General features: G+C 37.0%; 1 protein-coding gene across 6 annotated transcripts in view; it reads right to left on the reverse strand.

Moving 5' to 3' along the window:
* The window catches only part of N4BP2 (NEDD4 binding protein 2), a 43030-nt gene that overhangs the window by 11826 nt on the left and 15223 nt on the right, over positions 1-15981 (reverse strand). For all 6 annotated transcript variants that reach the window (XM_072406299.1, XM_072406300.1, XM_072406304.1 and 3 more), the window contains 7 exons: positions 11089-11177; positions 9504-9580; positions 7095-7244; positions 3079-5084; positions 2907-2992; positions 2164-2209; positions 588-787 (listed from right to left, as the gene is read on the reverse strand). In XM_072406299.1, coding sequence (XP_072262400.1) covers positions 588-787; positions 2164-2209; positions 2907-2992; positions 3079-5084; positions 7095-7244; positions 9504-9580; positions 11089-11177 — 2654 coding nt within the window. The remainder of the gene's footprint in view (positions 1-587; positions 788-2163; positions 2210-2906; positions 2993-3078; positions 5085-7094; positions 7245-9503; positions 9581-11088; positions 11178-15981) is intronic.

Here is a 15981-nt window from a genome sequence, read left to right on the forward strand (position 1 = left end):
TATCTATTGCTCCACCAACGCCCACCACCTTCCCCTGTGCTTCTGCCCTTACAATGCAGAACTACTTAACTACTAGCCTTGCATTGTGTGGAATGATATAATGGAGGTTAAGCCTGCGAGATAAGCAAGTAAAAAATACTATTTACACTGCCCTTACACATGAATCAGCAGGAAAATCCCACTACGAAGGGAAGTTTTTTTGCTGAACTTGGAGTCGGGCTTCATAAATGCATCATAACAAGGTACAAGCTTATTCCTAGATTGTAAGCTCTTCGGGGCAAGGTCCTCTACTCCTCCTGTGTCACTGGTTGTATCTGTCTCCCCTATTTAATGTACAGTGCGGCGTAATATGTTGGCCCCCTTATAAATCCTGTTTATTATTAATAATAACAATAATAATACAGTACTACAGACGTGTGTTTACATCCTGTTGCATCTCTAGTGCAGTAAAGAGAATTCTCCCTAGCAGGACAGACAGCAAACAATATCCTTTCTTACTCTATCCACAATCTAAAAATAATGTTTTGGCTTGATATACACCTTAACTTAAATATTAGTTTTGGAGAAGAATGATTTTGAATCCATACCATATCTTCCCGAGCTTGTAATGCCATTTCTTCTGACATGATCTGCCGCAGGGAAACCTTTTTTATTCTGGTATTCCACTGGTCCATGAATGGAAACATGTCCGTTTCTCCCTGGGAAACAACTGCATTTTGTCCAACCAATCCAGACTGCTGTTCCTGCAGAAGACTGTCCAGATTTATGTGGTCACTGGTTGAAAAATCTACCAAAAAAAAAAGAAGTTTTTTTGTCTGTAAGCCTTGACTATACTTCAGTGAGCTGCTTCTGCTTTTTTCACACTTAAAGCTTTATTAAAGAAAACAAGTAAAATATAACAACAGTAGCATAGTCTGGCATACATATGGCTTGCAACAGTAATCTTACAATAGATGCATCATGTTGAGTTTAAAAACTCTCGAGGTACAATTATTTCCAATGAAAATAAAACTTCAATCCATATGATAATCACACAGTATTGTACAACAATATACTTCTCAAAAATATATATCTTCCTTTAACAAATTGTAATCTTATACAGGGGTAGGGTAAAAAAACCCATTGAAAATATTTTCATTTAATTTCTATTTGAACACATCATACTTTCGGTCATGTCTTGGTAAACATCTGAGTATTTAAATGTGATACAGGTATCGCAAGTTTCAGAAAAGTTTTCTATCCTCTATGAACTTATTGCTCTAGCTTCCTCCATTAAGTATATGGAATGCACCTTGACCAGCCAGAGTTGTATGGTGGGCACACTGTGCAAATTCCAGAACAAAGGAATAATCCTACGAGATGCATTGCTGAGGTGCAGCGTTAAGGATTTCTTATGTTTCTTCAAAGACTGCTTCTGCTTTTAGTGTTTAGTTGCAGGGTGGGGGTGAGAAAAGGAAATGTAAGTTAAAATGAAACTGCAAAAAAAAAAAAAAAAATCAGTTTCTTCTTTTGGACTGGGCCGTGCTTTTGACCACAGCTATATAAATCTCACAATTGGATGGACAGAAATTGACAATAAACAGCTCTCATATATGTAAGTTACCAGGAAGAACAGTGTTTTTTGCCTGGATTTCATGCTAGAAATGTGCAAAATATGCAAAGGTAGGGCCACACATGCCTTTATAAAAATATTTTGATTCAGACTTTCTATATTGCACTCTACTGAAGTACTGTATACAGAGGCCCTGATTTATGAAAGCTCTCCAAGGCTGGAGAGGATGCACTTTCAGTGAAGCTGGGTGATCCAGCAAACCTGGAATCGATCTGGTCCAGAAATTAACACATTTGCTAACAATAGCCAATGACTTTTAGGAAATCCATTCCAGGTTTGCTTGATCATCCAGCATCACTGATGAAGGTGTATCCTCTCCAGCCTTGGAGAGCTTTCATAAATCAGACCCAAAAACTCAGAATGAACAAGTTAAGTTGCAAGTAACACTGATCCTAAAGAACCTTGTTCTCAGCATCCCATATTACTCATGTCTAAGCATCTCAAACACTAGATGTGCACAGCTTTAGACTGGCAATAACGTCTACACCAAATAAATATAATAAAAAGTAAAATGAGACCCACTTTACACGCTTAAAGTAAAATATTACTACCTTCAAGCAGCAGTTGATAGGATAATGCTTCTTGGTTATGCTTTTCCTGAAGAAAAAAATGAATAGAACACTTAAGGAAAAAAAACACAAGCTAAAACTAAAATACACATCATAAAAAAATAGGGATTAACAATTTAACTGTTTCTACTTTCTATTCATTATCAATACTGGTACCGCTCACTTTCACCCCTATTATTCTCCATGGGACTGCTGCAGGGAAAAGCTACATGTAGTCTCCCCAGAGGTAGTGGTTCCCTAGCATGAGAAAGCAGGTAAAAACTTCATAACCTCATGGCCAGTGTGAACTTAACCTTAAGCCCCTTTCACACTTGTGGTAGGAAACAGCATGGATAGTGTTTCCCAGGTGCAACAAACTACTGCTTTGTGCCCAGAAGCACCAAACTACACCCCATTTGTTTACAACTTTTCTAAATTTTCCAAAGCTGCTAAAAGCTGGGTAGGTAGGTGAATTTCATTTTTAAAAACTAGTTCTCTCTTTCTGAATATCTCCTGATGGTGACCCTGATCATTCTAAAAGCCTATGAATGCCACAAGACTGATAGATGTGGTTTGGTTTATCTCTAACAAAGTATTTACTGGGTTCGGCTAATAGATTCAGAATTTACCTGTGTACAAGTGGAATTCAATGCCAGTTCTCTCTCTCTCTCTCTATATATATATATATATATATATATATATATAGTGTATATACATTATTACATAAATTGTGTAAATGAACTAACCAGTATTGATTGTTTCCATTTTTGATGGATTGCTTCAGCAAGTTTAAGGTCTATTGGAACCAAACAATCCTCTATAGTTAGAGAACCTGTGAGATACAAAATAGAGATCATAGCTGAAGCACACCTACAAAATAGTAATAAACATCAATGTTGGAAGTCTCTGCAACCATACCTGGATCAATTCCAACTGGGCCAAATAATTCAGTGAGCTGGTACGCAAGCTCTGGAGGTAAAGAGAATTCTAAATGGTCAAATTTTAAGGAATCCCTGGGCTGTGACAAAGAGTTTTTTTGTGGTTTATTTGCAATACCACGTTGCACATCAGATGTTCCTTGATTTTCAGACACATTATCTGTTAAGATATCATCCACATGGTCATCCGTTTCAGATTGCTTTTCATCATTAGAAGACTGAAATCCCTGAGTAATGTGTCTGTTGATGGTTTTATCATTCAGCATATTATTGGTTTCAATATCCATACTGAGAGTTGGATCTTGGGAACTAAACTGACCCCCTTCTAAACTGGAAGACCACATCATATGAGCTTCAATAGTATCAGGTACTGGGTGTTGATCAGATGGAACTCTGTCCAGCATTGTGCACTGGTTAGTAATTTGATTCACTTCAGTAGATGATAACACATTGCCATTCTTTAACTCTTCAGCAACAACTAGTGGTACAGTATTAACTAGAGTACAGTTTTCTAAAGATGAATAATTGCTTTCTTCGATACTGTTGTCATCCATTTTAAAGCTTGCACACTGTACTTTAGGCAGTTTAGATTGATCATCAGTTGGAGGAGAGCCATCAGGGTTTACATCATCTTCCTGGAAATCTTCTAAATGTTCACAGTTATCTTCAGGTTCTAACCATTCATCTTGATCATATTCATCTTTATATATTTTTTCTCCTGAATCAAGAAGTAAGTTTGTTGCCCATTCTAGATCATTATTGCACCTTTCAAAAAGATCTTTAAGAACATCAAAAGATAGGGACCTAAACATCTTACTAAGAGTTTGCAAACTATCCTCTTCTTGTACACTAATTATCTCATCTTCTTCTACAAAGGTACTTTTGTGATGCATCATTCTATAAGGTATATTTTCTTGGGAACAGTTATTACCCTCTAATGACTGTGATTTAAACCGATCAGCTTTTCCTGTAAGAACCTTAAAGGACTCAAAGGCTTCCATGTTTTTCTTCTCTACTCTCCATGCTACTGCAAACACATGAGGTTCAGTCTGAGTGCATACACTAATTGCAGCACTATTCTGGTCTGCATTTTCTATCAATTCACATGAAAGCAATGTTTCATCAGTTCTAAAGTTGCTGGAACAACTATTGTTAAATGTTAAAGCCAATTTACACTTTTTATAACTACGTTTGCATGGCCTAGTTTGGCTGGTTTCCATATCTGCTGTATCACATGAAATATCTGGGTTTATATCCTTTACAGCAACTTGAGACTCTTGCTGGAAAGCTTCAGAGGACTTTACAGCTGCTTTATCTGGTTTGTGTCCTACAGAAGCGTTATTTTCATCATTATTAAAAGCAGGGGTTTCCATTCCATTTTTTTGTAAATCTGTTCCATCACCTTGACTTGCTACAGAAGCTTCTGTTTCCAATATGGTGTCTATTGTAATAAAGTTCTCCTTTGGAACAGGCTCAGGACTGGCAAATTGCCCCGAATCACAATCTAAAGCTTTTTCTTCTTCAGAGGGGTGCTGAACAGACTTACACCTTGGCTTGTTCTTCTTCCTGCTTCTTGGGGCCCTCTGACTTAAAGTTTGCTCTATAGGCCAGTCCCCAACAAAACTCTGAAACTCCGGTCTTTGGCTCAACTGTGATAAATGGCAACCAACATCTGAATTATCTTCCTTGTCTGCTATTACCTCCTGTGGACATATTTCACTGGATAGGGACTGATTTTCAATAGAAAAAGTTTCGAAGCATTGAATTAAAGTTGAATATTTTTCAGATGTGTCATCTGTATGCTCTAAATTTTGTTTCATAGATTCATTCTTGTTCAGTGAGGTTTCAGGGCTGTTTTTTGCTTCTTCATTTGAGACAAAGCTTTGATCTGCACTGACAACTGCTGCATCTGTACCACACAGATTTTTGCTTTCTGTTTCAAGTGCTGTAGAAATATTTGCTTCTTTTACCAAGTCATTGCTGGCCCTAAAGGGTGAAAAATAAATAAAATTTCAGAATTATAACGAAGGTTTAATAACTACTGATTATCACCATTTTCCTGCCTGGTGTATTAAAAGGTTCCACAGCACCGTGCTGTACATATGTTTTAAAATGTTCTACAGTAGAACTAGCAGCCAATCCCTATCCCAGCCACTAGATCTGCTACTCTATCAGATACATTAATCAGAAGCCAATCACAATGGTTAACATTCTTGTGCTCACTAGGATGGTAATGTTTACAGAGTGGCTGAACTCTCATGGTGCCTCTCACAAAAAGAAGCACTATGATAGAAGCAGGGAGTAGGGCCTGATTTATCAAGGATCTCCAAGAATGGAGAAGACAGACTATCACAGGTTGATTGTGGAATGAACTGGGTCCAAAATTGAAAACATTTGCAAAATAGCAGCAAAATGCTTTTGAGAAAACCATTTCAGGTTTGCTGGACTGTCCAGGTTCACTCATGATAGTCTATCTGAACTTTCCAAGTCTTGGAAAGCTTTGATAAATTAGCCCCAATGTAACAGAAAAAATATATTTCTTAGAAATTTGGTTGGTTAGCACTTGAGCCACAGAAGCCCCTGAGTGAGCAAATACAGCAGAAATGGAAATCATGGGGGGCAGAAGCTCATCAAAAGGAAAAGACTTCTCAGAATACAAGACATAAACATGTAAAGTTGGAGAGACTGGCAAAGCCCCGAAGCAAAATGGTTATTGCTCACTGGTTGGTTAACAGAGACAAAAGGGATCAACAATATCCTGCTTTTTACATTGATAGCTTTGGAATTAAAAGAAATATATACCTTCTAGTTTTAAAAAAGGGAATACGATTCCAAGCTTGGATCCAGTGTCCCATCTTCTTGACACTGAACAATCATTCAATCATTTTTCCTTGCAAGCAAGCATTAACGTTTTTATTTTCCCTTGCACATTAATGAGTATATAAAGTAAACAATTATTTACATAAATTCCCTAAATCAAATGAACATAGGGTTTACAAAGAGAACAGTATTTTCCCCTTAAGTCACCCTAAAATGCTGCACCTGGGAATATTTAAAAAAAACTTACATTAAAAGACCAGCATCATACAAAATTTGTGAGGCATCTCTGTTCCCTTAGTGGAAAAAATGCCCCTTCTGTGCATGCCCAATCTCTGAGCAGAAACAGCCAAAGCCTCCCGGGATGCATGACGTAGGTTGCCGGCAAGGCTCTGCACGTCTATTCAGTTGGGCGGTGATTCAATCTTTTTTCTTAAAAATAAATAAGGGAAATACCGTATTTTTCGGACCATAAGACGCACTTTTTTCCCCCCAGAAGTGGGGGGAAAAAGTCCCTGCGTCTTATGGTCCAAATGTATCAAAATGTATCCTTCCCAGCTGCTGTCCCGTCCCCCCCTGTATAGCCCCCCTCTGCCTTTTCTCCTGTCTCCAGCGCGGCCAGAGTGACTGTGTCTCCTGTATCTTGCTCCCGGCGTCCTCCCACTCTCAGCATGATTGGCTGACAAAGTCATGCTGGGAGCATTCTCCTTTTACAGTAATTTTGTCTTTTGCTGACTTTGTTAATAATGGTTTTAAATGCTGCTGTTTACTTTACAGGGTTTATTACATGTGTTTATGACTGTGATGTTGGTTTTTAATGCACATAAAATATTTTAGTACACTATTTGTTTCAGAATCTTTTTTTTCTTCATTTCCTTTCTCTAAAAAACTGGTGCGTCTTATGGTCCAGTACGTCTTATGGTCCGAAAAATACGGTAGAAGTTTTACTTTACATGTAAGGGTTGTCTACCCTTTTATGAAAGTAAAAATGTTGAGTTTAGGTCCGCTTTAATTTACAAATTTCTTTTACATTTCACACACCTATGCTAATAAAAAGGGGATCAGAAAACAAAAGTATTAAAGATTACAATTATTGCAAAATTAGTCACAAATAGGTACAATAATACATCATTCACAGTAATTTTAATGATAATGATAATTATAATGTATAAAACATACCTATTTGTTTCATCTGATTTTAGCAAATTGGTATCAGCACTTCCAGGGGCCTTTGAACGTGACAGATTTAGAATAGAATTCACAGTAACTCGTTCAAAATTGTCCAGCATTTTCATGATCTTCTCTTTCTTTATACCATGGAGGTTACGCCTGGAAATTGATTCATACAGTTACACATTGATAAGACAAATGTATATGTAAAAGGCATAAATAAAGCAGCATATTTATATATTGTTTACCAAATATAGTATAAGTATAAACCCAGCTTATGCATCTCCTGGCCTTGGGTCCCCAACGTTCACACCCCAGAGATGCGAGGCCCAGGGGCACAGATGCCAGCCCGGCAATGCAGGAGGACACCGCTTTTGGTATGAAAATTCCACCCCGAGCCACACTCGGGAATACCGCCAGGAAGGGTATTGTGTGCATCAAACTCTTGCAATGGGAGACATGAGACATGTTTGTTATACACTTTACACAAAGAGACAGTGCCATCTACTGCCCAACAATAATGTACAAAAGGTCATTTAAGAGCAAGCGAACACTATAATGTACTCCAAAATAAATATGCAGGCAAACATATTATTGTAAAAATATACATAAATATATATATATATATATATATATATATATATATATATATATATATATATATATATATATATTATATTTATTTAGAGCTAGGATAGGAAAAGCACAGGCTGAGTGTATATATCCTTTTAAAATAAAATGTTTATGTCTGCATATTTATTTTGGAGTAGGTTATAGGCTTTGCTTGCTCTTGAATGACCTTTTGCACATTATTGTTGTTTTAATATATTTCTATTTTGAATGTTTGCAGTGATAGCCACATTTGTGCCCTAGGCATATACTTGAGTCAAAGTATGTTTCCTGTATTTTCTGGTAAAAATTGGTACCTTGGATTTCTATTTGTTAGTCTACTCAAAAATAGTATAAACTCACTACATAAAATAACAAAACATGTTTCTAAAACCAATTCAAGTTCAAGTTATAACGCCTGCTGTACATTGTGCTTGAGTTACATTATCAGGGGTGGATGGCTCTGTGTGTGCATTGCATGTCTCTTCTGTCAAATATTACTACCTCCTGATGTTTTTTTTTTTTTTTTAGTTCAGCTGACCGTGACAATAGTGCATGCATGGTGCTGCTATTCATTTTTTCCATTCTTTATGAGCCGCCTGTGAAGTCAGTAACCTCCCACATTTTACAAGCTATGTTCTAAATTAGGATTACTGTTTGCCATTATCAAGCCAATTATAGTAACCTTTAATTGCTCAGGGTTTACCAATTCTCCCGCTGAATTCTCAAAGACTTTCATTGGATTAATCTTAAAGTTAGTAAAAGAAAACATGATCAACCACTTTGAAAAAAAAATGACTTGTACAGTCTGTTCATCAGAATGATTCAAACAATATTTGTAGTGTGAATCACAGATCAGAGCTTTTCTAGCAGGAAAATCATGTTTGGCAAGTATACGCAAGACTCACAAACCAATGACTTGTCTTCACATGAGTAATTGCTTATAAGAACATAAAGAAGTGTAAATCAAATCTGTTACTTGTTTTATTGTGGATATCAGTACTTTTATCACTCTTGTGCTCAAGCTTTTTCCCCATCCTCAAAGCTTTTTCAAAGAAATCAATTCTCGGGATACTTTCCTAAAGTTTGAAATTACCTGACCTGCCTTTGAAATTATAAAACAGACACCCCCCAAACAACATCAATACCTAAAATAAAGAAGATTTATTCTGTGTATGGCCTGGTTTAGTTAGGAAAATGTGGAACGGATTGCTAAAAGTGAAGGCAAAATGGGGACGTCACATTCCACGAAAAATTAAACATGGAATCTGACTTATTTGTGCTAGGCACACCTTTATGTTTTACCATTGTTTAGCAATGATATTCCTTATTTATGGCAATATGGCCTCATTAAACTATTGATTTATGTTACAGCAGTCAGATATGAACACTGTTCCACGTACTTACATTATAAGTACACAAAACCAATCACAGTTTACAATACCCATACAGATTCTATTGCCAAGAGCTCCAACATTTGGGTCTAGGTTTGTATACCTGCGGTGCCAATTCTTTTTAATGCATATTTGTTCATTTTTTGTTTTATATTACTTAGAATAGAAAGAGCAGAAAGTGCACAAACAAGCCCAGATGAACTTAACACTGAAAACTCTCAAGCAGAAAACTGGAAATAATATGAGACAGATTATTAGGTGAAAAGGGTACACTAGACTAATCTATTTTGGGTAAAATATTCCAATAATATTATAAGTAGAAGGTGTTTTTAGATGTACCTGGAATCCAGCATTATTAACAATAATGTATTTCTTATCACATAAAATTAACAGAAAAATTCACAATTAGTAGTACCTTTCAAGCTCTTTAGGCTTATATTTCCACCATGTTTCTGGTTCACGAAATGTTACTTTATATTTGTGCTTCATGGCCTAGTAACAAGAAAATTGGAAATGTATTAGTAAACAGAATTGAGCAAATGCATATTGTTGTAAAATTGATGTACACATCATTAACATTGCCGTTTTTAGTATAAAATAGAACAACATTTACTAGGATATAGAAAAACAAAATTATTAAAAAAAAAAAAAAAAGACGTTAATTTTGATGTACCATGTCCAATACTTATTTTAGTTCTCTATGCTGTTAAATTCCCAACTCTTGACGACGTCTGGACAAGTTCACTTTAGCATGTCAGTGTTGGACAGAACCTTTATATCTGCGTATTGGTAACTAGAGGGGAATATGGCAGTAAAGTACCAGCTACACACAATTTTATTTTACCTTTATGCTTTGTACTATGTGCAAGTTAAAAAGAAAAAAAAAAAAAAAGAAGGGAAACTTGCTTGTTAATAGAATTTAGGGCTCCCCCCAGCCACTTTTAGCCAGGCGCACCACCTGGCACTTTTCAGTAACCAACCGGCTGTTTTGGGTAGTTACTGAAGAGTTGGGTCACAATACAGGGGCTGCCACCCACCTACCATTTCTTCCCACCCAGCTTAAAAAAATGTTCTGGGTTGAACACGGAAATGAATGCTACTTTCCTAGACCACCATAGACAGATCTGTAATCGATGCTGCAGCATCTAGGCGATAACACATTAGGTAATACACATGTAAACAGTTGACTTTAACCCCTTTATAAGTTCCAGCATTATATTTAAATATCATGGGCATTAGAATGGAGATGCCTTTTTTACTCATTGTGCAGCTATTCCACAAGAATTTAAAGTATGCATGTGGGAAATTGTGCGCATTCAGCTGGATTCATAAGGTCAGGTACCGACTGATATTGGATGAGAAGACCTGCCTTGTAGTCAGGATACCAATTAAGCAAGATAACTTAAAATGTCTTTTAAACAATGTAGAATGAACTGTAGCTTTTACTGGAAGCACCTGAACTCAATTTGGACAGTGCCCAAATTTAGCCAAATAGGTAGTCTGATGGTTAGATATTCACATCATGTGGGCAGGTCTAATGTATAGCTAGAAACATATTGCAACAAGTGACACGGGAAAAAACTTAATTGACATTACATGTCAACTGAACGTCCAATAAACGATCTACTATCAAGACCCAGTATGCCATGCCCTTTAATTCACCCAACTATAGATCCTATTAGCGTGGCTTATCCAACTCATTAAACTGGTATGTAGATTCTTAATTACTGTCCTTATCTCAATCAAGATAGTACTGCACTTTTGAGTATAGGGCTTCATAAGGGATAAAAGTCACTCAGGTTCTTGTTACTCGGCGAACAATAACTGCAAGAATGTCACAAAGGAAGATTGACTTAGTCAATTTATAATTCTTACATACCCAACTATCCAAAGATGGTTTAAACTTGTTTTTAATATAAATTCTTAAAATCAGGGGCGTTCTGATTAACATGAACAAACATAAATGTATTCCAGTGTGTACAGTGTCTAAGTGTGCTCACCATAGAGACATATGGCTTCATTTCCCATCCTTGTAAGTTGGTATTGTCTATTATGATCGGCGAGACATTCTTCTCAAAAGCATCTTTAGCTAAAATAAAGAGAGTGATATTGTAAATGGCTGCTTTTATTAGTAGTGAAGTAAAAGTCAAGTTCTGTTAGTACTTTAAAAACTCAAAAGCAAATGAGATATCAAAGCAGATAATGTATGCAAACATAAAAATCTAAGAAGTCAATTTGTGCAAATTACCACAGCTTACTTGGTACCGAAATAAAAATTCAAGGAAAAAGAAATATAGACAAAAGGCAATGCAAACATCTTGCACTGCTCTTCCTGCTCAGACTTCCTGTTTAAACTAGCTACTGTGTACATTCAGCTTGGTCAAATACTTCCCTCCCCACAACATTCATTCCTAAGCAACATTTACGTCTAGTGAGTGGGTACTCAAGATCCAAGCTTTGCTTTGTAGGGAAATAAGGGGAATGTTGCATGTTCAAAGTTAGGTCCCACACAGATGTCAAATGGTCCAGCGGTCCCCAACCTGTTGTCTGCGAGAAAAGTTTGGTGGTCCTTGACTCTGGCCGGTGCACCCCCATATGCATTGCAGGCTTCTGGCGGTGGGCAGGTTGTGTCTCTGGACACAACCCACCCACTCTCCCGCAGGTCTGAGTGGGTGGGTTCTGGCACCATGATGTCATTCTGAGGAAGTTTCTTCCCCCTTTAAGTGTCACACAGCTGCCCGTGCATGCACAGTCCGGAATCAGTAAATTTAAGTCCGTAATTCAATAGGTTGGAGACCACAGAGATAGACATCAGATGATTGCCCTGGCAACAATCTTTTGTGATCACACCCAGTGACAGATGAACAAACAAGTCCTGTACACATGATGCTGTGCTGTTCTATGGAGGATAAGCCAACAGAACCCAGCTGTGCTTACTCAACAGAAATGCACAAAGGTCAAGGGAGGTCGATGAACAACGTTGGGGGACCATTGTACATATGCTGGATTTTAGCCTAAGGCGAGCAAGACCGTTTATCCTAAGTGACAATCATCTGAGGTGTGTATGTAGCTAAGTATTTTCCCCAGAAATTTTTATGAGCTGGGTAAGTAGAAGCAGTAGGCATTTGGTTGCCCCTGTATTGTGACCCAAGTTTTCAGTAACCACCCAAAAACAGCCAGGTGGTTACTGAAAGGAGCTGGGTGGTGTGCCCGGCTAAAAGGGGCTGGAGAGAATGCTATAGCTTAACAGCGGGGTTGTAACAAGTTTACAATGAATAATGGTTTACAGTGCTAGAGGTTTCACCAGCAAAGCACCCCCAGCCTTCACACCTCCTCCTCTATGGTTCACAGTGAGAAAGACGCATGTAGAAATCATCCATTCACCTTTTCTACGTCTTACAAATACACTGCAGATGGAACCAAAAATCAAAAAAGGCCTGATTCACACAGTCTCCTTTGAACAGCTGATGTTCAGATGTGTCAGCTACTTGAACTCTCTGAAGTATTAATGTGAGCCCTAACCATGAGTTTTAACTTGCTTATTTGTAACTCCAATGAACTTATTCCCTGCAGGAAGACTCCTGGTCTTCCTTTCCCAGAGGGGTGCTAATGAGAGACAAGTTTATCATAGCGTTTGATGGTTTTCGCAACTGCACTTGAGGATACATTCAAAGCTTGTGAAATTTTCCAGACTGACTGAGCTTCATTTCTTAAAGTAATGATGGACTGGCACTTGTCTTTTTACCTAGTTAAATGGTTCTTGGAGTAGAGCTAGGGCTATTCACTGTATGGAACTGTGTGTACCAAACGTAACCTAAATTAAACACATTAGGAAGAAATCAAATTACAGAAATCAACTTTTACCAAGGTACACCTATTAACAGAAAACCAATCCAGGTGACTAACTTTACAGTGAAGAAATAGTGAAATAGTATAAGTAAGGAAAAACTACTGAATGACAATGTATGTCGCTCTACATCATAAGTACACGCTGCAAGGTGACAACTCAGTTCATGTCATTCCATAAACCACAAGCAGAGATTGCTCAGCTATCTGTTGCAGTTTATCCCCCAGTGTTTTTGGATCAAGGTTACCTGAGGAGGATTGACAGGGCCAGAAGCCCTAGACTGCACATTGAAAGTACAAATAGTTGCCAATAGACACGATGTCCTCTCTAAATACCATCTTAATTTATTTTAAACTGCACCTGGCATTTGCAAGAGTCCTTTACGGAGCTGTAACTATGTGTGCTACTTTCCTGGCAATGGCATAGCATTTGGAAAAATACTCTTGCTAGGTTCACTTTGGAAATTAAAATTGTAATGTAACTAATTAGGGAATTGCTGCTTCAACCTACAAAGCAAACATAACATTTAGCAGGCTGGAAAATGCTTTGCAGGCATTAAAAAATCCATGCAAAAGTTCTCATTTACCCAGGCCATTGTATGGTTAGTGGAAGTTATTTCCTGGACTGGACTTTTCTGAAATGATGCAGATGTCTTGCGACTAACCCAGTTAGCTTTTTCAGCTCCATTAAATGTAAAGAAAATACCCAGCCTATACCCACCAAAGGTAACCTTCTCCAATCTAATCATTAGGAAATGTCTTTAAGAAAGGTGGATATTTAGACAATCACCAGTCGTATACAAACATTCAGCGGTGATTGGATTGAAAACATGACTTTACTTTTGGCTCATTTGGACGGATGAGAAGTTAATTTGAGAGATCTTTCATAGCTGTGCAGCACATTTGTATTGGAACTTTCTCTTCTCATCCTGGTTCTGGTTAATAAGATTTTCCACCATTGTTTGCTTTTTAAAATTTCCAGTTTTTAAAGTCCACTGAAGCAGCTGGGTGGCTGGTGTCTACTCCCAGTGGATGTTGAGTACATTTTTTGCCAGGGCTGTGGAGTCAGTAGATAAATCCTTTGACTATGACTCCTCAGTTTCTGGTACCCTCGACTCCGACTCCTCTGTATTTACAGGGTTTCTCATTTTATCTTCACACTTTTGCATTCAAACTTCACACTTTTGCATTCAAATGTCACAACAAAATTTTGACCCCCTATTTATTCATAAATCAAGAAATGCCTATTTTAATTAAATATACACAATATTTTTACAATAAAGGTTTTTCTCAAGAAACATTATTAAAAATATTGGAAAATAAATTGATTTGTCAATTTTGTTTTTTACTTCATATAATTTTAAAATGAAATATCCTTATTTGAGGGATTTATACTAAGTTTTAAAATAACATTATTATTCATCTTTTTATCTTCAAAGTTTTTAGCTTTATATTTAGTATTGTACTTACCCTTATGGCAAGAGAATTAGGTAATGCAGAACATCAGAGTTTTCTTAATGGAAGTGATGCCTCCCAGATAGCAATCGTTTTGGGTTGTAATCGTACAACCATATTCACAAATATTAAGGCCTATGAATCTTCAGGTAGAGTAGAGAAATTACCAAGAGGAGGTCTCAGAATTTCAAAGTTGGATGAAGCCCATAGGGAGGCTCAGGGAAATGAAGAATTAATTATTTGCCAAATTTGGAATTATTGTATCTATTTCAACAACAGATAGATGCATTGATAAAGTCCAATGGTCATTAAAAAAGAACTTCTTTAATTCCTGCAAGGCACAAAGATTTCCACTCTCTAAGCAAAGGCTTAGCTATGCTAACAAAATCCTTGATCTCATTGCTAAGGAAGATGAAAAAACTTTTACTTTCTTGATGAAGTAGGTTTTAACATCTCAATAAGAACCAAAAGGGACAAGATCTCCTATTGGGCAAAGGGCAGTGCATGTTGTGGCTGAAAAGCGTTCCAGAAATTATTCAATTTGTTGTGTGAGGAAGAAAAATGGGACGCTCCACTTTAAGTCACAAGCACGAGCCTTTATTCAAGAAGCATTCCTCAATTTTTATTGATGAGGTTTTGAATGTTTTTAGTGAAAAGAGTGTTCAGCATGCCATCCTAATTATGGATAATGTCCCCTTTCATAAAACTAGCCAGTTAAACAGTTTGGTTGAAAGTATGGGACACCAACATTTTTTTTTTGTGAAGTTTGGTTGCAAAGGTGTGAAGTTTGAATGCAAAACTGTGAAGATAAAATGAGAAATCCTGTAATATGCTAATTTATTTTCCACATTGATTGAAGCAAGGCTACATACACGCCATTTAACCACAGAACTACTGGCTAGAAAGCTGATGCTCTACTGTATTGGCCAGATTAACCAAAAGACAACAAATGGAAACAATAAGGTTTTAGTTATTGTTTTTATTAAGTGGTTATAAAGTAGTAGCATAGCATGCAAAAAATCAGGAACTTTACCAGTTTAAAAATATGAACCACATTATTTGGTAGTTTTAAAACAAAAACAAAGCTTAACTACATGAACAAAAACAAAACCTGGAAAACCTAAACCAGTTTATATATTAAACTTGGAATATAGTTGTAGAAGTAGAGTTGAATAGCTGTTCTAGAGTAGAAAAGCCACATCACTAATAATCTCGGGATAAACAAGGATGGATTCTTCTACAGTCAGGAATCAAGTAGGAATCAAAGTCTAATTCCTTGTTTGAAGAGGATGGTCCTGAGTTACCAGTGCTTAAAGCTTCATCCAGTGGTGGTGTTTCAGGTAGCAATCTCTTCATGCGAACTGCTACACCATAAAGGGCCTTTTTTTTTCTTCGCTCAACAAAATTCGGCTCATTGGTTCAACATAAATAGCAGCTAACAAGATTTGATTATCCAGTAAGAGATTCTCTCTTTTCTTCATTGAAGATACAATACCATCAGCTATTAACCCTATACTTCTGTTCAAGCAATATATCAAGCTCTTCCATTTCAAGAAGAATTTACCAGGTGTTAAATCTTCAGATTGCAAACT

This window comes from Pyxicephalus adspersus, chromosome 3, assembly GCF_032062135.1.
Source record: "Pyxicephalus adspersus chromosome 3, UCB_Pads_2.0, whole genome shotgun sequence".
Taxonomy (NCBI): domain Eukaryota; kingdom Metazoa; phylum Chordata; class Amphibia; order Anura; family Pyxicephalidae; genus Pyxicephalus; species Pyxicephalus adspersus.